The sequence below is a fragment of the Pecten maximus genome, chromosome 7 (genome assembly GCF_902652985.1).
Source record: "Pecten maximus chromosome 7, xPecMax1.1, whole genome shotgun sequence".
NCBI classification, from domain to species: domain Eukaryota; kingdom Metazoa; phylum Mollusca; class Bivalvia; order Pectinida; family Pectinidae; genus Pecten; species Pecten maximus.
Window position 1 is genome coordinate 30,445,520 of NC_047021.1, and position 25,859 is coordinate 30,471,378.

The 25,859-nt window shown below is 33.7% G+C and overlaps 2 protein-coding genes across 2 annotated transcripts; both read right to left on the minus strand.

The window, feature by feature from the left end:
* Positions 1-777: 777 nt before the first annotated feature.
* LOC117330541 lies at positions 778-13,469 on the minus strand. The gene is made up of 10 exons (XM_033888929.1): positions 12,257-13,469; positions 10,827-10,878; positions 9,866-10,036; positions 9,378-9,496; positions 6,171-6,315; positions 5,095-5,294; positions 3,765-3,833; positions 3,503-3,617; positions 1,945-2,091; positions 778-926 (listed from the first exon to the last, which is right to left on the minus strand). Exons 1-10 carry the CDS (start codon positions 12,452-12,454, stop codon positions 790-792), a joined length of 1,353 nt encoding a protein of 450 aa, XP_033744820.1. The 5' UTR covers positions 12,455-13,469; the 3' UTR covers positions 778-789.
* Positions 13,470-13,778: 309 nt separating this feature from the next.
* On the minus strand, positions 13,779-24,791 carry LOC117330542. Its single transcript, XM_033888930.1, has 10 exons — positions 24,583-24,791; positions 19,695-19,746; positions 18,820-18,987; positions 18,342-18,475; positions 17,641-17,809; positions 17,184-17,383; positions 16,846-16,908; positions 16,044-16,113; positions 15,596-15,739; positions 13,779-15,148 (listed from the first exon to the last, which is right to left on the minus strand). The coding sequence occupies exons 1-10, from the start codon at positions 24,724-24,726 to the stop codon at positions 14,952-14,954; spliced, it is 1,341 nt and encodes a 446-aa protein (XP_033744821.1). The 5' UTR covers positions 24,727-24,791; the 3' UTR covers positions 13,779-14,951.
* Between the last annotated feature and the right edge of the window lie 1,068 nt (positions 24,792-25,859).

Sequence of the window (25,859 nt, forward strand, 5' to 3'; positions counted from 1 at the left end):
AAATTATAAATATCTGGGCAAACTCAAATCTCACTAGCTGAGCAGTAAGTCAAACACATTTAGGATTATCATTATCAGATAATTGGAAATTTTCCATAGGAATAACAAAGAATATTAAGAAATTCAGTCTAAGGATATCTCGATGATATAAACTGCCGAATGTTTAGATACTTCGTGATAAAAAAATATGCAAATATAAAATCAAGCCCTCAGTTTTATTGGGATTTATAACGTAAATGTATTTGTTCATGTTATTTATTACTAAATAAGAAAGTTAAGAAACCGAGCTCAAGTACAAAATGTCAAAACTTTATTAAAATTATGGCAAAAGTATATGAAATGACTTTTTAACAGAATAAGAACAACAGAATATAATAAAATTAATAGTTAAAATCGTATGGAGTAAGTTGCATTGTTGATATTTTTACCATGTATCTGCAATTTGTATGTTCATTCTCTAACAATGTGAACACGTGCTGCTCGCACTCCTGATCTCTTGCTGCAAATCATGTAAATTTGTGTTTGTATTTCACAGCACATCGCAAATTAGTCATTTTTTGCCTAATCACACCAGAAAAGACTCGCATCAAGAATTAATTCAAATTAAAGCAAACACATATCTTGTTTCATTATATAACGTTATATAACGGCTTATCCGTCGATGATGTTCTTCGAATATGTATTTCTTTTATCAGATATCAACTGATCTAATAATACATGTGACAATCCTCAAATCAATTTTCAATTTAAAAAAAGCAATTTTTTTTTCGTTTTTTCTTTCAATCGTTTTTATTTGTTAAAATCCAGCAATCTGTCTTCAAATGTTTCGATTAGATTTCTTCCTTGCACAGTTTCATCGGCCTGAGTAAAATTGTTTTGGGTTCCAAATGGAGAAGTGTGCCTATTCGGATATTCGGACTTTCTGACTGAAACAAGAGATCAAATTAGATATAAAAAAAATTAAAAACATATTTTCACATCTAGTATACATTAAAGCAGTCATAAATGCAAAGACTATATGAAGGCACGCTAGATACAAGAAAGAATATATAGAGAATATAGAATGGTTTTTGATAGGATATTATGTTATTTTAAACGGGAAAGCATTCAATTTTCATGTCTAAAGAAAAAATAAATAAATAAATAAAGAATTAATAAGAATTAAATTTAAATGCAAATGCTTTAATCCAATGCATTCTATAACTAATTTATAATTTTTTAGTTGAATGCTATATACATATTCGAATATTTGTAACAAAACAAAGAGCTTGATGCATTTGTAGAAAAAAGTGAATTTGTCTTTTTTGTAGTGCTCATTATTGTTTTATAAAATAAGAAGCAGAAATAGAGAAAATGAGAAATGCCAGGACTCGTGTGATAAACCAAAAATCCTACTCATTGACATGTTTTTATTTTCATTTACAAGAGACATTATTTACATTAAAAAAAATGACACTTGTGAAGTGATTATGTTCCGTTATGGAATATTTGCAAATGTAACAAGTCTCCCTCTTTTTTATCGATAAAAAAAATCGTTATTACTAATTAACTCTATTTAAATTGCTACTTTGTCCTTTACGATGTCTCTAAAGTTTTAATTTGTACCCCCCCCCAAAAAAAAAAACAACAAAACAAAACAAACAAAGTCGGTCTTTTCTTTTTAATCTAAAACAATATTTTGATATAAGGAGTGACGATATAAGATTTAATCATTTCTGATATTTCACTGGTAAAATGTAATACACATGTATACATATCATGTATTATCTGCATTCAAATAAACATTTTTGTAACAGAGATTAAGTACTAGTCATTTTAAGTGAAAACATTGGCTGTGTCGTAAGGATAATTATTAATTAAGTAGTATTTTTTCGCATTTTGCGAATATATATATATATATTTAATTGAGATTAAGTTCAAAGTTACGTATCATTTCATACTTACCTGAAGACTTTCGTCGTAAAATGTAAATACCACTTGTCAATAATATGACTACACAAAGTGCAGCAACTACTGATAATGAATTAATAATCTTGAAATCCTTTGAGGTTTTGTCAATTTTCTTATCAGCTTTGATATCGACGTTCTCTCCTGAAAGATATAAGAACGATTTCATTGCAAATATCACCTAGTTTGGTTTCATACTTACTATGTTATGTCTTTTTTGATTTATTCGTTATCTTCTTTTTTTTTTAAATTTTGTTTTTGTTTTTCGTTATTTGACAAAATATCATCACGCCAATATCAGTAAGACAAACGAGGTGACTTAATGGTCCCCATTTGATTTAAAACCATAACACACATGGAAACAAATGGCTACATATAATGTAAGTATATAAGGACATTAGGAAAAAGTATATTCAGTGTAGTGAAAAATAAGATTAAGCATACATTTAGATATTCCAACACTCTGAAATAACCATAAGCTTATCTTTCTCAGATATAATGCCGTAAATAAAATAATTACCCAGACCAATATGTTGTAAACGTACTTATTTTAACACAGTTTAATTTTATTAATTTTAGTGCATAATTGGATTTAAACAGACTAGACTAACGTAATGATGAAAAATAGAAAATGGTATTAGAAGTTAGCGGCCACGATAACTCGGTCGGTAAGAGCGCCGACCATGCAACCTCGGGTAAAGAGCCGAGGTGAATCTCGATAATCTGAGAGGTGTGTTCTGAGAAACGGACCGGTCTGTGTTGCCGTGGCTGTGTCCTTGAGCCAGACACGTTACGTATACCCTAATTGCCGTAGATGTGGCATGCTATTTTGTTCAGTAAGGTAGTCAACACCTACTACAAGGAGGCCCCGCTATAAAATGACAATGGCTATTCATGGGGCGATAAACCAAGGCAAGCAGACAAATATAGAAAACCAATTAGCGCAATCAAGATGTATCGGAATGATTTCAAAGTGACCAGTTTTTACAAGAATTTAGCAGAGAAGTTTTTAATTCCTCTAAATCTATTTGTTATAGAATATATGAAAGAAAATTAATTAGAATAATTAAATTGCAATACGCGAAGTTTATTGTGTAAATTTTGGACTTGTCATAAATTTAGAGTAGGAACTTGGAGATGGCAAAATATTGAATATAAAAATATCATTATTGCAATACCCATGAAATCCGAGATGAATTCCACTATTTATTGAAATGTCCTTATTTGAATACAGAAAGAAAATATATCTAGATAAGTATTATACGAATTACCAAATGTTAATAAATTTTCAGAAATAATGAACACAAAAAAATTCAAAAAGAAGTTTATGTAGATTTATGATCTATCCTCCACATGCATTATATTTGCTTTGTTTGTACATTGTTGTTAATATGATTTTACAGTATACCTTAGTGTCAGGGAAACACGATACACTATATTACAATGTACCATGGTTGCTGATTCTATTACAAGTATTCATATTTGTGAAGAACGACATATTTCAACTCTAAAACAAAATTTCAAAAACACTTTTGTATATAAATAAGAAACTTGCCAGGTAAAAACAGGTCCTCACGAGAATGATTTCCATCGATCGGCGGAACCGAGAATGGCTGGGATCTGCTCCATGGATTAGGGTGCAAATTTTGATTGTACAAAATGCAGTTAACCTGTTATGAAAATGAACATTCGCTAGAGAAGACGTAATACGTAACAAATATAGTCTTTCGCATGTTTCAGAATATCCGAAAGTCTCCACATAAAGTTGTGTCTTATATCAATACATAATTATGTGAATTGAATATAAGTTTATCTACCTCAACAAAGTAATCTCCTGTGTCAATCCCAAGGAACGTATGTGTATATGTTGTTGCTGCCCTTTGTGTCTGTAAAATAATTAAGCAGTGTCAGAAATTGTATGCATCTTTCCCTCTATATATTTCATTAAGAATAAAATGCTTCAATGGCCTACATGCAATGTAACAGCCACATTTCCTTTCAAGCAATAATTCCTATATGTAAGACGTCTGACTGACAAGCCATTTCCAATGGGTCCGTTCAGTGGGCGAGGATATCTCAGCCTGGAGTTTGGCTGGTAAGACGAGGCATGCTCAGTGCTGGTCAGAAAAACTTCATGAGGGCTGAGATATCCCTGTCCGCGGTACAGGTCCATATTTGATTAATTTTCTCACATGTTTAAATAAAGTTGTGAGTATTTACGAAATGCTTTCATCGCGTCATTATCAATGCCCCGTGATATATGCGACGAAATTGATTACTTGATCAATTGGCGACGTGGCAACGTTACCTAAAATGATGACGTTACGCAGCGTCATAGCGTATATCTGTATTTTCTCGTACTTCACAGGGTGATTCTGTTGTTGGTAAGAATGTGAAACACCGATCTTACACAGGGTAGAGAAAGACAAAAGACAAGGGCTATGACGCCACTCACATTAGCGTAACATGATCATTTATGTTGTGTAACTACGTACAAATTGATAACGTCATCAATTTTGACGCACGTTTTGGGACATTGATGTTGGTGTGATGAAAAAGATTTACAACTCCATACACACAGTTACTTTTTAAAGTATGTGAGAAAAAGAATGTTGTAAAAGGTTTGCTAGACAGCACTCGGCAAGCCGCGTGCTAGCAAGCAAACCTCTTACACTCGGGCTGAAATATCCCTGTCCACGGCACAGACCCATGTGAGATTCTTTTAATCCCATTGCTCTACCAACCACGGAATCACCGTGTGAAATATGTGATAAACCTTGTTCACGGAACAGACCTTTGTAAAATTCTATTATTCTCTAGCACCAAAAGATTATCCTGTGAAGAATATGGTAGTTGATTAGGGCCATGTCCAAAACGCCGTTTTTTTCGCCGGGAAAAAGCGACATTTTTAGAAAACGAAACCATATTTGTTTTGCCCCAAAAACTTCAATAATGCAAACATGGCCCTAATAAGCCGCCATAGAAGCATTTCAAAATGCCTGTCCTAGCTGTTGGCGATTTGTGTTTTCAAGGTAGAATACATAAAACACATATAATAATTAAGCGCTTCATCAGACAAACCAGATTATAAAGTTATTTCATTTGATATTGATTCCTGATTAATAGTTAACTACATAAACGATATACCTCATAGCTTTGCACTGGAGGAGATGTGTCATAAGATTCTGGGGATTTATGAATACCAATTCTGTAACTGACGTTTTCAGGCGACAGTAGTCTTGCAGGAATTGGCTCAAACACTACAAGCACAGTTCCTGTTGCCGAGCTAACAGCAATTGAAGACTTCCAACTTGTGCTTAGTTTGGATAAATTAACATTTTTTGAAACTGAAAATAAAACGTATAGAGAACATAAGAACATAAGGTATACTTACTTATTTTTTCATCATCGCCAGTTCTCATTGTGTTGTTTTCACCTAATAATCCTAAATAACAGCTTCTTGTGAATAATTGTTTTGAAGCCCAAATACATACGAGGGCTGATTGATAGCGATATAGGGCCGTGTACCCAAGGACTGGTCTCATTTGGTTAGTTTATAATATGGACGAAGTAGCACTCTAAAGTAAACAACATTAGCGACTTTTGCAAAATGGACAACATCGGTTAAGGTTAGACTTCGGGTAAAAGAGTCTGTCATTGCCATGGCTGCCATTCACGACTACAGCTTAACGTTTGCCTCTGTGAGAAAGGTTAAAGGTTATGTCCTTTTGCCGAGACATATTCGAGTCGGCACTTTCTTCTCTCTGCTCTATCTCTGCTTTAAATGTTGATTAGTATCACGTGACCGGATAAAGGATAAAGGATGCAAATATAAATCGAGTCTACAAAGCTGGGTGTCATCACAGACAAATTTCCACTACACTAACACTGTTCCCAAACTTACGAAAACGTGCTGTTAGATTGTCTATGCCTCCAATACTGCCCAGCCTTACCAAAGAGTAGAGTAAAATTGTCCATATTTCCACTTATTTGTGCCAAATCGTATACGAGGTCACAGTCAAATTGTCAACACTCCCACTAATCTTGGCTTAACATTACCAGATAGTACAGTAAAATCGCCCACACTTTCACTCATCTGTGCCAAACTTTACCAGTAAGCATTCGTATTGTTTATATTGTCTGTGCTATTGTCTTTTCAAACAGACCCAGACTTGATATTGGTTTTGTATAGTATAAGTGATATTGAGCTGTAAGTAACTTACTGTTAAAAACTGTGATGTAATACGTCATAGCCGAATATCCAGGTAACAGCGAGATCAGATGGAATACGTACAGATAACAACCATGCAGATTGCACCTATTGGTACATGGTTCAAGTCCTCTGTATGACATCGTAATATTGACTTCCTGCAACAAAATAGTCGCTCAATAAATTGTTTAAACAATATTTGCTGCATCATCACATTTCTCTCCTAAATTATCTAGAAATATCCATCAAAATTTCATTACTTAAAAGTAACAAAATCGCAATTTTTCTACTGAAAATATTTGTTTGAATTTAAGACCAATTAAAAAAAATATTTAAGAAGGAAAAACAAAAACCAATAAACAATGAACTTATTGTGTTCCGGATTACACGTTGTGTTATCACGCATGCATGTGTTAGATAATACCTGTTAGTTGAACGTTCATTTTATTGAGATATTCCAAACATATTGGCTACATTAACGCACATGAGATTATTGTTAAGATGCTACACCTCCGACAAATAAAAATTTTATTATAAAAAAAACACGAATAGAGTCGTATGTATTTTTCTTCATTAATAAAATTTAAATACTTTACACTATCACCACCCTCGGAAATTGGCATATTCCTATTTATATTTATTTATAAAATGAAAATAAATAGATTAATTGCGTTCCGCCCCCATATTTAATGAAATACTGATTGCGCATGCGCTGAAAACAAAAATACAAACGATTGATGGCGATCGTACGGAGCCCCTTGACTGACATGCTACACACTTATTTTATTTCGTTATATCGAAATATTATTTCGTTTTATCGAAATATTATTTCGTTTTATCGAAATGTTATTTCGTTATATCGAAATGTTATTTCGTTTTATCGAAATAATAATTCGTTTTCTCGAAATGTTATTTCGTTTTATCGAAATAATAATTCGTTTTATCGAAATATTATTTCGTTTTATCGAAATAATAATTCGTTTTATCGAAATGTTATTTCGTTATATCGAAATATTATTTCGTTTTATCGAAATGTTATTTCGTTATATCGAAATATTATTTCGTTTTATCGAAATGTTATTTCGTTATATCGAATTATTATTTCGTTTTATCGAAATGTTATTTCGTTTTATCGAAATAATATTTCGTTTTATCGAAATAATAATTCGTTTTATCGAAATGTTATTTCGTTTTATCGAAAAGTTATTTCGTTATATCGAAATGTTATATACAAATGGGTTCCGTTGTTTATCTGTCCTTCCGTCTGTTTTTCCGCATGATATCTTTTGAAGGAATGATAAGATTTTGATGAAACTTGTAATGTAGAGTTATTACCTAAACCTCTCATTAAAGTTAGATTATCGTCATATTGCGCAGATATTTAATGAGGCTGCTTTGACCTGATTGGCTTTAGGCACAATATCTTTTGAAGGAATGATTAGATTTTAATGAAGCTTACTTAGTAGACTCATTGCCTAAGTCCCTATAGTTCGATTATCGCAATATGTAATGATTCTAAATGCTATGTCATGTGTTTTATGTTTTTATGCATGTTGCCCATTTATTTTCACGTAATGCAATATTTGAATGGGCGTGGGATCTTGACAACTGTCCTTGTCCTTCATTTGCTTGTTAAGGTGTATAGTGCTGCATAAAAAATGCAACCAACAGAAGTAAAAGTTTAGTAATATAGTTGAAAATTGATTCCTATAAATACTTTTTCTTATAAAGGGTAATTGTTGAAATGATTGAACTGTGATCACATCCACCATTGTAACTCTGTTATAATATTGGCCCAGTTTCATCAATATTCCTTAAATACTTTATGTAAGAACGTTTCTTAACTGAAAATTGTCCTTAGGAAAACATTACAGACGTGAAGGATTTTTCCTTAAGAGTTTTCCCTAAATCCTGTAATGCTTTTCTTTGGAGAATTCTAAGTACAGGACTTTCCTGAAGGTCAGAAATATTGATGAAACCAGAGCCAATTAGTTTGTCCTCCTCCAATATCTGTTTGGATATGTTATTTTTTACATTAATGTTTTATCTGTGTTCCTTTCTGAGTGTCAACAAATGATCGCAAGTGTTGTTGCTGTTTGATCATCTTGTCACAGAACGAATTATTATTTCGATAAAACGAATTATTATTTCGATAAAACGAAATAATATTTCGATAAAACGAATTATTATTTCGATAAAACGAAATAATATTTCGATAAAACGAAATAACATTTCGATCGATCGCAATAAGACGCGAGGAAAGCCACAAGCGGAAACATCTCCAGAAAAGAATGAATTAAACGGAAATTAGGTTATGAAACGAATGAAGGGAAGGATTTCAATCGGAGACTGCACAGACAGTCGGAATTATATATACACGAGGGCTGATTGATATGTTGTGAGCGTCATAATGAAGGATGTGAATTTTGTCGGACATATTGTATTATTTTTAAACATAATCCCCTTCGGTAGTGGTGTCCTTGGATACACGGCCCTATATAGTCAGAGAATAGGGGGACTTTAAAAGAACATCCTTGAGTATCTTCCTCAATTTAAGGCTCAGAACATATCAATTATCCCTAGTATATATTTTTATATAAAACGGCAATGGAATCGGAACACATGCGACACAGGTTTTGTTAGAGAGGCAAGTGTGTAACGTACATACGTACGTAGTGTAACGTTCGTTTTTTTGTCATCTTTATTGAAAACTATAAGTATATGATGCGATTGAATCAATGGGTAAGATTTCTTTCGTGATATGTTTGACCATCGTTCACCAGCTAAAACCTTTCGATCAATCACATTTATATCAATTTAGCGAAGGGGCAATGCTAAGGAAGCTTTTTAGTTCGTTGGTGGCAGCATGCAGAGGATCGTGATTTTTTGCGACGGAAAGTAAATGTGTATTGCCTTATTTTCGTTTTGCATGAAGTCCACCATATTTATTACTTCTGTATGTAGCTATCTCTCAGAATGAACTACGATCAAGGTTACGTGTATACAAACATGATTATAATGTTGATCTCTTACACAGGCAGGGATATTAAAAAAATCGTAACATCTTGGCTTCATAACGACATTTTTGACGTCATAAAATTATCATTTCTCATTTGTATGTCTTAAATAAACACACATATATGAACTTAATGCCATTTATTGTCAAAATAGTAACAATATATTACACTGTGTCAGAGGTGTAGCATATTTAAGTTCGTACCTGATTTTGATGTTCCGGTTTTAGGTGTACAGTTCTTTGGTCAGGTAGTCGATAGTAATATGGATCTCCAGCTACATTTTCATTCTCACTACTGGTCATATTCACTATCCAGTAGGCATCTAAACATTTAAGTTCTTCATTTATTGAAATGAAAGTTAGGTATTTCTCTCATTCATTTTTATAATGCTTTTGTATGGGAGACGGCCTGGCTAGGCATAGCCTGTTGATCAATCCAATTTAATCGTATTGATTTATTAAATACTTTCAGCAGGTATTTTATAATTTTCATATTCATTATGCATTAACAATGCCACAACACTCAAACAAACATATTTTTTAAAAAGAAAATATATTCATTAAAAGTTAAACACATTACGATATCATTTCACAAAAAAAGGTAACGAAATGTACCCAGATAAGATGAATAAACACTGGTCTGCTATAACCAACAAATATATTGTATGGCATAGATGTTTTAAAATGATTACATTGACTTGTGCTATATGAAATGACGGCAGTTATTTCAGGTAAAGTAGTGGCACCATCTTCCACCAGGTCTGTTGATAACATGGATATATATGGCGGTCTATTAACTGCATCTCTGACTCTTTTGGTGCTGGAAAACGGTCTGTTTAAATTTGTAAGACATTTCTTCCATTCTGAAATATCACGTAAACGACAGAAACTGTTACTACCTGTGTAATAAGATTGTTTCCGAAAGTAAATAATAAATTACTAAAAGTCAAATCTATTATATTCAGAAGATGGTACAAACGAAACATAAGCTATAAGCAGCTTTCTATACAAATTGAGAGTTGAAGTAAAGTAAAAAAAAATAATAACCGGAATCATACAATTTGGCCGTCCTTTTAGGACTCGTCAGTGACCAAAAAATACTTTCAAAACTAAAAAATAACGAGACAATATATAACCGAATTATTTTCATGTATTATGGCCATAGCCAGGTACGTAATATTCTCATTGCATGTTGTAAGAGGCGACTGAATTCGGGATCTTATCCATTTTCCTCTTACTAAACACATTGGTTCTTTCTATTGTCTCCCTTATCACTTTCTGACTTTTGGCTATTAGTTGAGTTCTGCTCTATTACCGTGCAGACAAAAACGAACACACCGCAGCAAATACAACACAAACGCGTTCCATAAACGCATTAATCTCGCACACAAAGGAGACCGTCCTTAAATTATCATAGTTGTTGATAGGAAGTAAACAATAAAAACCCAACCCAATTCTTCTGGTGGTATGCACATATGAGTGTAACCGACCCGTGTTTGTTATTTACGTGACTAACCAACGGAAACTTTAAAAAAAACTTTAAAAGACACCATGTACTTCCCTGGGGATACTTAAGTTTTGTCACCTCCGACCCAGGCCTTTATTTCTCATGACATACGCTCTAATAGCTACATCTATTTCGAACAAACATACCTTTTTCATTGCGTTCCAAACAATATCTTGGTGGTTTAAAAGAATCTGGAGTCTGCAAAAACAAAAAAAGAGTAGATAAGGCAAACTATTTTCTCTGCAGAATGAGGGTTTATTTAGGAAATGTTCAAGAAGGAAGCTTAAAGGTGGACATAAAAATAAAATAGAGGACATTAAGATAAACATAGAACACATAACAGGAGAGAGTTTGTGGGAAAGTAGAAATAATGAAATGTAATAGGGAAAAAGGGAATCCATCAGAAATATTTCTAAATGGTTTTTCCGACAAATTTTATTTCGAAATGTTAAAGAGGTGAATATCTACACATTTTGTTTGCGCTTTGAATTGTTGATCTGAGAGTTTATATCCATAAAGATTATTGATGAGAATGTTATCAAAGAGAAATTTGTACTTTATGTCTGTATGTTCCAGTTGAGATGAATAATCTCCGGATGGCATTCCATGTGTCAATTTGTTTAACCTATAATAAATTCATTTGTCAAAAATGAGGATGTAGATCGGTTGACAGAACTATTCATCGTCGACAGTAACACTAAACATATAGATATTATATTCTATAATGACAGTAAGAAATTTCTGATCGCGAGTGTAACACTGATATATCAGCTTTTTATCAGATATTTATATTAAGATGAATATATGACGATGATGTTACGGAATGTAAATAGTTTGTATTCTCATTGTGTGCCTTCACAGTTGAGTGCACCCGTGTCAAGGTGTAAGGCTACCCTAGTTGTATAGTTTTCGATGTAGGTCAGCCATTGTGACTAGCTCGACGAGGGAGAAAGCATATCAAGTATCATGTGTTTTTACTAAATTGTTGTTATATTTGACTAGACCAACCTATAGCCAATCCCTCTTTTTTCTTGTAAATGATTCATGATTTGATCAATAAAGATGTATTTTTGAGTCCCAAAATTATACAAATACGGAAAACACAGAATAACGGGAAAATACGATAACACTCAGGAGTAAATCTGCCTTACAGCATATTCACTGAAGTGTGACGGGATGTTTTTAACCCTGATCTGAAGTTATATCTGGGTGAGAAAATTTATGCAAAATAACACACCGCAGTTTCCTTGCGTATGCGTTAATAATAACCAAATAGCAATACAAAATTAGAAATATGTGTGACTTCTCTGGATAAACTGGGCAGGATAGAGGAAAAACAAGAATATCGGAGAGGCTTGTTTTATCATTGTTATATAAAAGCACCAAATGAAATAAAGCTAGTTCATAACAGTCATACGACTAAGTATCTATTTTTGTGTAACATTCCATTCTGTGTTAGCATTTCAGATATTTCTCCGAGACTATAAAAAAGCTACGTAAATATTTAATTCATATACAACAATTCTACAACAAATGAAATTGAATATAGGTAATTAAAAATATAACATCATCTCACCTGGCATGTCGTAGGTCGACATGATCTATTGCGTCCGATGAAATCTCCTTGACATCCAATTGTCACCATGGATTCATTAGCTAATATAATGACGATTAACTTTAGAATTGTGTATTTCATTCCTATTTGTCTTTCCTCTTGATAGTTTACATGTGCCATGTTGAGTGGATAAAGATAAGGCAAACCTGCCTTAGGCATTCACCCGGGCAGGTAGTACTGGGGTATTGTGGAGAAATAGTTGAAGCGTCGAGGAGACGATATCACATACCATCATGACAATAACTACAAATACAGTAGTCACGCAAATTCTTGAAACAGAGATACTGTAACTTTAACTTGCTTAAGGTTTTTTTTTCAACGCCAGTATGGAGGATATTATATGACAATATATAAGTGCATTTTAATACGGTAAGAATTTCAATTTTGGAGCGGCAAAACAATGACGATGGTTAGTTATAGTGTACATGTCAACGGAAACATTTCACGTGTAACGATTTTGACTCGAAAATAAGTGAATTTTATTGAAAACAACGCTTAGATATTGTCTCTTTATCCAAAGTAATTTTAAAACACTATAAGGGATAAAACGATAAAGCTTACAAACATTAGCATTTGCTCACTCTGTTAATAAGTAATAGAATAATTAATTTCTATAACAGAAATATGAAATATAATATAAACAGCCGAATGGTTTCAAAGAGTGCGAGTAAAATGTTTAATCGACAAATGCTTGATAATGCGAAGTTTCGTAACCATTGGATGTTTTTTGAGGAATTGATTCACAAAAATACTGATATGCAAATTAATTCATATAATTAATTAACTGATTTTGTATAATGTGAATATGCATTGATTTGCACATTTCTATAATTTCAAATGTTTGATCATGATTTTGCTGAGACAAAAAGTTGATTTCATCACCGGTCGTAAAATTTTCTTAAGTAAAAATTCAACTCAAAATATGTACTAAAGTCTTTACTTGTCTTACAATGAAGATACACATACACATATTAACACACACGAGCGTAAATAAACAACCATACTTAACTATATATACACGTTACATATAAAACGCATACACCATGTAAACTGATTGAACTAAAAAAATCATCACTTTTCAAATTATATTTACATTTACATTGCAGCCCCACTATATAACTTTAACAAGCTCACCTGGCAGTTATGAGTGCATAACTTCCAAATCTTTATTATGACGTCATTATTATAGTGACGTCATAATTGTCACGTCGGCGATAACGAAAGATGGCTGTTGAAAAGGCTGTTCCGTCTTTGACGATAATAAGTTGTTATTTCATTATCAGAGTAAAATTCCTGGATATAGTCTTTCAAATTCGTTGTCAAATGTAAATATAAGCATTGAACTGCTTTCATTTGGAAGTTATGGGCTGATGAATGCCAACTGAACAAAAAAGGCAAATTCAACATGAAGCGCTAGCGCGCTTCATTAAATTTGCCTTTGTCCAGTTGGCATTCATCAGCCCATAACTTCCAAATGAAAGCAGTTCAATGCTTAAGTCAGCTACATTTCGTGATGCTTTCATATACATCGACAGTTACCATCACGTTGCTGCTGCATGCTCCACTTGTTTATCAATACAATCACTAACTTCCCGTTAGGCGACACAGTATCACAGCGAGTACGTTGCTAGATAGCGTATTTCGGCAATCAGGACTTCATGTATATCCTTGTAACCAATAAACTACCTACACGAGTTTCTATGTAGACACTGTAATAGGAGTGGGAAAATGCACGGCCAGACCGGGGTTCGAACCCGGGACCTCCGAACACTAGCCGGATGCTTTACCTGGTCGCCGATGATCGACCCGGTCCAGTTCCGCTACACTAACGAAATGTACTGTTATATGTTCAGTAGAAGTTTATATAATTATACTTAGAACTGGTAAATAATCATATCTACATGTACACATGTTAGCTAATTTGCCAATAATTAGATGGACCTCGGTTCTCTAAACAACTTGGATGTTGTCTATACCATGTTCATGTAGTAGTACTGGTTGTATCCAATTATCTTTGTGTAGTTATAATTAATGTGGTGTTTACATGTAGACTTCAGGTCACGAACCCCATAACCATATTAAGTTAGGGGAAATCTATCTGTCCGGCCAATGCACATCATGATCATATAAAAGAGTAACTTCCATTGAAACTATGGTCGCTCTTAGCCGTCTGCGAACGGACACTACCTACACTTACCTGCATCATTAAACAGAGGAACCTCAACTCTACGACTTCATCTTTATTCAACTCTACAACTACAACTTCCACCACTACACATCTATACTACACAAAATACTACAGAAGATTATTATATTACAACACTTCCATCATTGTTGAGCGAAGTTCACAGTCCTCGTCGCTTTATGTTTAAACAATAGCACTTAATGTTCAATATAATAAAAAAAAAAAACAATGTATCTATGCTTTTGATAATTAGTGTCATAGACTCTCTACGGGGTATTAGGAGGCAGATGCCAAATGATTAAGGGAGAACACTTTCTGGTTTTCGGACGATTTTCCTGATTTTTTTTTCACTAAGACTTGCCTTATGTATCTTTGCTTTTGTCATTTTTCGATCAAGTAGATAATTTACGCATTTTTTCTTTGGGAATTTTAGTCCCAAAATTGATTGCAAGTTGTTTTTAAAACCCATTTCTAGGTTTTGAAAATTATCGGTTCATCGATGTAATCATTTGGATAACTTAGCTTTTGCAATTTTGTAGGGATCGAGTCTGTTGATGCACTGAGCTGTTGTAATTCTCTGCTCGGATCGTCGGTTTGAACTGCTATTTCATTATTGTTGTTTTGAAACAATTTTTCCGCTGATAGTCTTCTATTCCTTTGTTGTCTTGCTGAAAAAAAGTAAATCACTCTCATTACTTTTCCATGACATAATATAACAAATAAAGTCATTATTTGCATATCAGAATGACGAACATTTTACTTACAATTACCGTCTTTCTTTCTTAAATATAAATTGTTTTAGTCACATTAGTCAGTTAAACTGTTTGTTACATTAAAAAAAAAGATCCAATTTTGATACTTGATCAATATTAATGATATTCCAACCATTGTCATTGGTCTTTTTTTCCGTTGTTTGCAATACAACACGAGTATAAATGTTATAAAAGCAGTAAAAGAGTATAGGTTTTAAAAGAGATAAAGATACGTGACATCTCAAAAATATATTTCTTCATTTGTTAAATAATATTACATTTCTTGCATTAATTAAATTTGTTTTATTTGTTTGATATTATTCTTTTTCATTGTTATGCAATCCGTTTTAGGTATAAAAGTACCTTTGATTATCCGGCGGCAAAAGAAAGCATTGACAGTTACGAATACCAAGGTTACAAGAGTTCCAAGAATGACAGCTACTGTGTACCGGGGCTCAGATTCAATCGAAATTTTCGGAGTGCGAGATTCAATTGGGATGGAGTACTCTAAACAAAGGAATAACAGTTTCATTATGTACTGCTCTCGTCTATTTACATTTCAAAAAGATAACACTTCTTGCTAAAACATGATAAAAATATATAAAATATAAGCTTGGCATCATCATTTGTTTAATGTTTGATATATTAGTCACTCTATTTGCAATTATACAAGCAGACATAATTTGATGGAAGATAATGTGGTATTTCTTACCGTATTAAGAATTATGTGTTGCAAATATGTGGAAATAGTTAAATTCTTCATGAACTGTGTTATACAGACAACCAGCATTACCATAATATTATGCATTACCTGGTAAAGAGAAGTCCGCCGATTTTACCCAAGTTTGAAATGGACAGTTCTTGCAGTTTTTATATTGCACCTGTATAGACATCACAAAGTATTATATTTTCTAGTAATGAGTAAAGCAACAGTGTGTCTTTCTACTTTTCAATAGAGAATGGTTGTAATTTTGATTAGATCTTAGCTAAAAGTTCAACGGAAATAATGTGCTTAATTTTCTTTTTTCTTTTTTCATTTACATTCATTTTTAATGCCTCATTATTCATTACCGAAGCAATTAAATCAATCACTGATGTACCCAAGGTTTATCGTAAGAAATGTGATAAATATACAAAAGAATTTGATATATTATGTCTCATAATAGAAATGTCAAAAGTACCATCCATAAATTCCTATATCATACTCTACAAAGTCAGATATTAACACGGTTTTCATCTGATAGTAACTGTATATGCAATTTGTTTATTGTAATGTAAAAAGCCAACCTTGTATATATCCAGATAAACAGAATAACGGATTCAATCGACAAACCTTTCTTAGAAATGTTTGGTAGTTGATAATATACACAGACGATTTAACCTCTCTATATTCGCGGTCTTTAAACAAATCGTGTTATTGAATACATAGCAATTATTAGCCATGTGTACAGGTATTTCTTCTCGTGGTAGGCTGAAGGGAACATGACTTGACAAGGCGACAACGTGCGAAATTTAATCTCTGCGAAAAATGTAGTACCTACCGAGTTAAACTTGTAATATAAGCCGGATAAATTAATCAACCAACACAGACATGTTTATTTTAGACATCTTACCAAGACTTCATAAATACCCTCAGGTTCATTGTTATCAAACGTACATCCGTAGAATGCGCCTTCCTGAAATAGGAAGAGTCATTATTTGATATATTTGATAACGAAGATACTTCAACTGCATACTAGATTACATACATCATTGTGTGTGAATATAAAAATGCAGGATCGGTAAATGTTTACCAAGTGAAACAAAAAAAAAATAAAAAAAAAATAAACATCTACGCATCTAATTAATCTATAATCACCATAGTAAAGATAAATGTAATAGCATTTAATGTAAACAAAACCAATATATACTGTATAACATGTTGATATACAATGAAACATTACACTTTTACCTTGTTGTGTATTACTGTCTTATTCTGTTTAACCTCCCAAGTTTCCCAGTCCTGAAGACTGACTTTGTAATATGTGTGTTCGTCGACATAACGATTTGGCAGGGGTTCGAACACAACATGTACGCCTTGCTGGTCCGGAAGAACTGCTGTCATTACATTTGGTTTCCAATGAGTGTCTTTGGCATTAGGCAAAACTCTTCCTGAATTATAAACGTGGGATTTCAAAGAAATCAATGTTTAATATCATAATAATATTTAGGTGATTTGATCGAATCATCTAAGTAACATATTATGTTGTTATTTATATTTACTTTGATGAAAAAACAGTATTTTTATTACAAACTCATTATCACGGTAAACTCATTGTTTTTACTTTATTCAAACAGCAGTGTACACTTTTCATAAATGTAGACATAAAATCAGATCTATTGATGAATACAGAATAAAGTAGCCGTACGGTTATGTGATGTCACTTGGTAGGTAATGCTCTGTCCTGGCAGACTTTGCTTTTCTGATGATGAGAATAACGTCATGGTCAGCAAGTACAGGTTTGGATATACGGTACATTTTCCCCATTCACAACGAACATTGCATGTGTCAAGATGTCCATAAGTGACACGGAAACTCTAAAAATAATCAAATTATAATGAAATTGATCACTAGTTTTAATAACTAATCCCCCCCCCCCCCCCCCCCCCCCCCCCCCCCAACTTCAAATTCAATAGAATAAATCTTTGCAGGGGTTCCTGGGTGTGAGTTATCGTTTTCGACAGCTTTTTTAACCTAAGTTCATGACCTGTTCATTTCAAAAGCTATCAAGTGTGACATATTTGACCTTTAACATTGATCAGTGACACACAAATCAAATAAGGTGTTAATGCTGTTATGTTGTGGTGTTGATAACTATTTGTACAGAAGTTATAAGATATCGGGTTTACAATATATTTTTTTTTTTGCATTTGAAGTCGTCAAATGTGACCTTTGGCCTCTTTCTTTCATCGATGCCGACCAAATTTTATTCAGGTAAAAAATGATGATATGATACTCTGCTGTCAATATGAACTAAATCTATCTAGGGCTTCATGCTATATCACGTGCACAGGTTTATCACAGACGCACCAACGCACGGACACACTCTTTATGAGTGATATGTATTACCTTTTTGCCAAGTTCCTTGTAATCGGCTACAGGGAACGTTATGTGTCTCCAGGCCGGGAACTTCTCATAATACGGATCAACGTAGTATTCGTCAGATACCGCCCTGCTGCTTCTAAAACGTAATTGCAGCACACCTGTTTGACAGTAAAACAATACATTTGAGTACAGTACAGGTTCATAAATTCAAACTGAAAACCATGTACCCGATTTATAAATATCATGCTGAAAACTACAATACACATATCACAATTATATATTTCATCAAGCAGATATGAAAGAGAAAATATTAATGCTATCATATCATATGCATTATAAAACAAAACTGCCACAATGGGATTCATAAAAAAGTTTACTGTGTTTGCGCAATTACAATTAGTCATGTATGTCATTTACTTTTTTCATTATAAAATGCATTGACAAGTCAATTTACTTGAATATATTGTTATTTTGAATACAGTTGATTATCTATCGTTCCTACCATTGCCACTAATCGTTGGTTGAGATATGGCTATGTTTAATAGAGGTTTGCTCTGTCCTAACTCTTTCTTTGATGACAGAAACACTCCTGTCACTAAGGAGACTGGAAGTGTTGTCCCAGAAGACACGTCCTGAACCGGATTGGCGGAATGGAAACATCTTGACAACTCTGAAATGTTCATTTTTGAAAGTTATAGAACAGTGCTTATCGTCCTTTATCGAAAACGTTTGATTTTCGAGTGCTATACTATATACATATATTAAAACTTGTTCAAAGATTAATGAAATAGTTCGTTTAATCATTAATAATGCATTGCTATGGTATAAACATTCGTTATAATTGACAGGTAACCACCATATTTGATAGTATCGGTCCATAGCAGTGCAATTAAAGGCTTATATTTACATTTCCTTCTTCGTTTGTTGTAATGTTTGTTTCAATAAGATTTTAAATGATATATGTTATATTCATACAGAGTGATTGTACATCTTGACAATGAGCTAAGTTTGTTACCGATGGTTTTGATTTAACGTCACAAGAAAGGGCCTGTGCGTTGTGAACAGCATATCGGTGTTTGTTGTTGCCACCTGCTGATTGTCTATTTGAGAAATGTTATATTCTTACAGCGTGGTCATTTGACCATTTTAACAGTGAATTACATGTATTGCCGATGGCGATAATTGAAGTCCTAACAAACGCAGTCGATGACATTTACGATCCTATAAATCAATCTTCTTTCTTATCAATTTATACCGTGGAATGTTCATTGAAATATTAATACATGTATAAAACTTTATATCAAACACTCTGGCTGTCCTGGAGAATGGGACCATACATAGAAAATTCTCCTCGAAATCCAGCATCCAGATACTTACTGTCATTGTACAAGGCCGTGCAGTTGAGAGGAGGCTCATATCGGTATCTATCCTGTTAAAAAAAAGATAATAAAAACGTGTCATGATTATTTGCGATATAAATCTCAAATTTGTACCATGCCCACGCTTATAGCGGAACTGTGAGCGTATGTACAGTTTAAAACTTTATTCAAATACCAATACATTCCATATCTCTGTCTGTATATATTTTACGTTCTTTCTCTCTCTATTTTCTGTATTTTTGTCTTTGCTTTGTCCTCTTTACAAAGCAAACAATGTAACAACTTTGAAATTATCATCTATGCTCTTTGTTTGGATTGTTAAAAAATAATGATAAAACAAAATAAATGAAGAATAAAAAAAGTAACAAGAAATATCTTTAAAACAAGATAAACGGCATAGTTTTAATGCTGGTGGTTTTAGTGTAAACCTGATGGTGAAATAAATTAACAAACTAAAGCGTTTTAGCACGAATAACAAAATTATATCAGTTTGAATCATTTTTTGGTAATAATAAGACTGCATTTGAATCAGGAATATGATTTTATTTATGTGTCATTCAAAAAGATAATCTACTTATTCAGCTTGCATTCAATCTTATCTTTGTTTCGTTTTTAACTGCATATCTGCATTTTGCATTGATCGCTACATTGACCAATCACATACTTCATCTTGACCAGTAACGCCACCTGTCGCGTCATATCCGGGGCCAAAAGAAAATTAAACAGCTATGCCGAAAAAACAGACATAGTGATCTGCAAGTAAAATGTATATTCGGTATATTCTATGTTTTAAACAAACCTAAAATAACATATACATGTATAATCTAATGTGACCGGATGTTCTGACCTGCTGTCGGCATTATACTGCAGTGAGGTAACACTGTAGTCATCATCAGACTGTGCTACCACAAGGAATCAAACACGAACACAACAAGCACTCACCTCAGACCATCGATACATTTTGCACAAAGGGGAGCCGTCCTTTAAATTGCCATAGCTACTGCTAGGGCGTTAAACAATACAATACAATACCAAAACCAAACCCAAGCGAAACTTTGATATACAGTAGACTAATAGGTTGATTGCTATGTCGCTGAGTTCTCTGTCCAATCATAATCTGATTTAGAAAGGCGTACATTTCCATCAATATCTTTTATTTTCTATTTTCTTTTTCCAAACTTTTTTGTACACAAATGCATTGTTATGTGTTCTGCGATAATATTTCTACACATTTTACGTTGGTAGCTTGCTACAATGAAGCTGGTTTGAAATCAAATGTATTTCATCAAAATTTACAATTCTAGTTGTAATATATATAACATAGATGCACATGTTATTAGAAAGCATATTTAAGGAATTTCATTCTCGCCCATGCTTTTGTAGAAATATTTGTAATGATAACCAACAATAAAAATATTTGAAGATAAAAATGTTTACTCTAAATAATCACTGCTGACAAAAAATATTATGTTCGTGACTAAAAAAATATCTCAGTAATATTAACAAAATTTAAACAATAAATACATATGCACAATTGTGCCTAGCACAATTCAATATAGTTTCACCACTGATCATGTAACATGAATGTTTCAATACACGATCAGCTTATGCCCCTATCTTTCTTGTTTATGAAATTTGATCAGTGCAAAACTAAATTTCTACCTTGACTTGTACTCAGATAATAAAAAATGTCCAATGCATAACGAACCACTGACCGTATCGAAAACATATCGTATACCCATCTCAGCATATAAGTTTCCGTATTGGTGCACTTAAAGTGATGCAGCCGTATAAAATGATGACAATTTGATACCTTAAAGTGCCCTACTGATTGAAGGCATAATGACTTTGTCCTGTAATCTTACACTACTCAATTTCGGTGATTAAACCGACATGCAGTATTGCTTAACAAGATACATTAGGGAAATCAACTGTAAGAATTCTCAAGCTTCTTTTGCGCATCTAAATAATTCCTTCTGAAATATGATAGTATATTCAAGTATTTGAATTCATTTTTTGTTTACATTAAAGTAAAACGACGGTTGTATTTCACTTGTTGTGCAAAACATGACAATCTTTCCATTGTTATGTATGCTTCCTGACGACAGCCAGTCCCTATTAATTAAGGTTTTTTTTAAAGAACGGTGATTGCTAGAAAGGGGTCATCTTCGCAAGCCAAGGCTTCTGATTACGTTACACGTTCGTTGCGCTCGTGGAGTGTAACGTACTTCGAAGCCTTGGCTGGCGAAGATGGAAAGTGGTCGGCTTAAAAGGGTAATATTATAGCATGATACCACTGAAATATCATTTCGCATATATGTACATAAATATATATATACATATTTATTTAAAAGTTACTTTTTAATTTTTTAACTCGTTCACAGGGACTATTCCACATTATTAAATATATTATTATGTATATGTTCACATGATCTTTTCCCTGATCCAATACAGTGATAATTAATGGGTAATTTATTTTACCTTGGAAACCCCATTTCGTGCTGAACGGCAAGGAAGGAGTATCAAATATCGTTTTAATGAGTTGTTTCTGTAACCGCCAAGGAACAGCTTACTCACAGTGACAAATGTTCGAGCAATAAACGTGTTACTAAACGTGATGCACACATGATGACCGTAAAGTAACAGTGCTCAGAATTTTAAAATTATATAGAATTATCTTTTCCCTATGAAAGCTGTTTGCAATTTGTCTTTATTTTTATGCACAATGAAGACACTATCTGTACCTTGAAAGCTTTATTTCAATATAGAATTATGACCGATTTTGCTTACTGTAGTAACGACCTGAATAGCACACCAGAATGTAGAATGTAATGTTTTCAGATGCTACAAAGAGCAATGGATAATGCGCAATAGGAACTCATTCCATATATACTTTAAGCTCATATAACCTTCAGTTTTTATGTTGTATGTAAATTATCTCTTGTGTACAACAGTGTGATACAAAACTCTTGACGTTAATGTATACAATAGTATTACACCGTACACCGTAGACACGTGATTGAATTAATGATGTAGATTATAATAACTTTAGATGAGGCGATTTTTATTTCATATTTACTATTTACTCTTTAAAACATAAAGTAGCGCAGCAATAATTGATATCTAGATATATATATATATATATATATATATATATATATATATATATATAGTTAGTAATATAAAAATATCATGCAGTATGATTTATCGCTATATATTGACACTGGCGTTGCTAGGATGAAGAAACAGGATTTGTACATATACATTTCTGACAGTATTCTGTTAAACTTCTAATGTTTGCACCTCATCAGGTGGAACATATATTGGAGTTTTGTGCACAACTGAAATTTGATTAGTGCCCTTTTCCTCAACAAAAATAAATCATCTGCAGACGGAGTGACGACATGTGAGTTCATTACCCTATTTATACTGCCCTATATCTAACTGACTTTTATGCACCCTTTGGTAAAACCGTTGTGCGTTCGACTGGCCTGATCAAAATAAACCAGTGGAACCATGGAAGGTCTACTTAATATTCAACTTCAAATTAGTGCTTATTGTTTGCCGAAAGTCAGTTTATTTCGATCGAGATGGGTTTGTTCATTGTGACATTTCAATCCAATCATACTTTCACATTTTAAAAGCCTTGGGTTGCCTGTCATTCCTTGAAATAGTCCTTTATTGAGGTAAAACAATAGCCACAACATCATGCATGTTCCATTGATTCTAGACAGACCAGTAACTAGGCTGATACATGTTCTTTGAAGATCTCCCAATGTAGGACCGATGCTGTTATAAGGATATTTAACTATATCAACATCTCTGTTTACTGTTGGCCATAATGATATTCCTTATTACGTTTCTACCTGAGTTCAAAAATTTGCAGTATTCATACAATGTACTACAGTAGTTGTTTATGAGCTAAACAGCAGCAATTAGATGTTGTAATATAAATTTAAGATATATCTGATATGGACTCTGTACTTGTATCGGTCAGAGTGTACTTATAAATAAGTGATTTTGTAGCTTAAAGCTCACAGACATTTCTGTGATTGTCTATGTCCGCCATCTTGAAAGACCACGACACTGTTATCTATAACTAATTATATCTAAATGCGTACCTAATCTGTTAATGTTAATCCGTTCTCATTTTTCGTCACCGAAATAAGAAAACATTCGAATGGCGAAACCTAGAGCAGTTAGAGAGCACAATAATACACCTTTTTATTTTATGACCACATAGTAAGATAACAGGAGTCAACTTTCGATCAAATGCATTCTTAAATTGTATATACGGACACTAAATTTGAGAAGACAAGGTTCGGTTCGACTATACGATTTGGTAATTACTTTGTGTATATTTTGATCAATGTTGGCTTATTTACAGCTATGATCAATTTTTAAATATCTTTTCCGTTTTAAAAGGACGTCCGACATCCCAATGCATGTAGTTCTTGTTTCTTTTGATGATTTTTAAATATATCTTGATTTCATTTTATCGCTATGATGTCTGGAATCAAACTTTAAAAGAACGCGACAAGAAACATTTGATACCTACTATGATACTTTCATGATAATACACTTTAACAATACACTGTGAATGTTCATTGTATTGGTATACCCGTAGTGTATGAAGTTGATGCATGATATCTAAACAAAAACTGTAAAATGAAAAATGATCTTTAGTACCAGAGTACTTTACACTTGAATTAACATCGTCTCTGTTTCAGTTTGGTTATTTCAGTATTTCTATTTCACTCTGTACCTACCTTAGGTTGTTTTACGTCTCATTATGTATTACCGTGTGGGCTATGTTTACATATGCTGCCATGCATACGGTATTATTATCAAGACCTATCTACAATGCTGCACAAGATCTGACTAACCTGCTCTGTCTCACAGCGACTCCACGTAGGCAGGCATTCTTTCTGGCTTCCTACCGAAATATCTTCGCAGGTGTCAGAACCGGTGGTCAAACTGACCAGTGTGGTAAATACAATAATTTGATAAACAACTCTTCCTCTCGACATGTTGACTGTACCTACTGTTATTGCTATGGCGAGGCAAGGTGACCTGTAGTGTTTAACCTACTGAAGCATAGACACACGGGATGGTAACACGACCAGTGTCACACGAGCAGCCACCCAACCTTCTTCCCTATGTAACAGGAATACCCAAATAGTTTAATTTACATGAATATGATGACACCTCAAATTGTGCTTTGATATATGTCATGTCTAAAGGAAATTTCTTTTTACAGCATTTACGAAACAAGTTATATGAATTTTTAGCTCACCTGGTCCGAAGGACCAAGGTGAGCTTATGCAATACCGTGTCGTCCGTCCGTCCGTCCGTCCGTCGTCCGTCCGTCATCAATTGACTTCGTCTTCATAACCACTGATCAGAATTGGACCAAATTTGGTCAGAAGCATCCCTATGGGGTGGGGACTCAAAATTGTACAAATGGTGAGGCTGACCCCCCAGGGGTCTGAGGGGCAGGGCCAAAAGGGGTCAATATAGCTATATTGATATAAACGACTTCTTCTCTAAATCCGAGCAATTGATATCACTCATATTTCCCTGGTAGCATCACTATGAGGTAGGGATTTCAAAATTGTTCAAATGATGGGGCTGACCCCCTAGGGGCCTGAGGGGCGGGACCAAATGTGGTCAATTGGGCTATATTTATATAAACGACTTCTTCTCTGAAACCGAGCGATGGATATTGCTCATATTTACTTGGTAGCATCACTATTGGTTGGGGACTCAAATTTGTACAAATGATGGGGCTGACCCCCCAGGGGTCTGAGGGACGGGGCCAAAAGGGGTCAATATAGCTATATTGATATAAACAACTTCTTCTCTGAATCCGAGCAATGGATATCACTCATATTTGCCTGGTAGCATCACTATGAGGTGGGGATTCAAAACTGTACAAATGATGGGGCTGACCCCCTAGGGTCCTGAGGGGCGGGGCCAAATGTGGTCAATTGGGCTATATTCATATAAACGACTTCTTCTCTGAAACCGAGCAATGGATATTGTTCATATTTACTTGGTAGCATCACTATTGGTTGGGGACTCAAAATTGTACAAGTGGTGGGGTTGACCCCCAGGGGTCTGAGGGGAGGGGCCAAAAGGGGTCAATATAGCTATATGGATA

Coding starts and splice junctions, on each gene's coding strand:
- LOC117330541 (XM_033888929.1), bottom strand. CDS start 12,454: ATGCCTAAGGCAGGTTTGCCTTATCTTTATCCACTCAACATGGCACAT. Junction 9,497..9,865: donor TTCATATAGCACAAGTCAAT/GTAATCATTTTA, acceptor TTAAATGTTTAG/ATGCCTACTGGATAGTGAAT. Junction 6,316..9,377: donor AACCGGAACATCAAAATCAG/GTACGAACTTAA, acceptor ATTTTGTTGCAG/GAAGTCAATATTACGATGTC.
- LOC117330542 (XM_033888930.1), bottom strand. CDS start 24,726: ATGTCGAGAGGAAGAGTTGTTTATCAAATTATTGTATTTACCACACTG. Junction 19,747..24,582: donor GTCGCTGTGAGACAGAGCAG/GTTAGTCAGATC, acceptor TTTTTTTAACAG/GATAGATACCGATATGAGCC. Junction 18,988..19,694: donor CACGGCCTTGTACAATGACA/GTAAGTATCTGG, acceptor TGAACATTTCAG/AGTTGTCAAGATGTTTCCAT.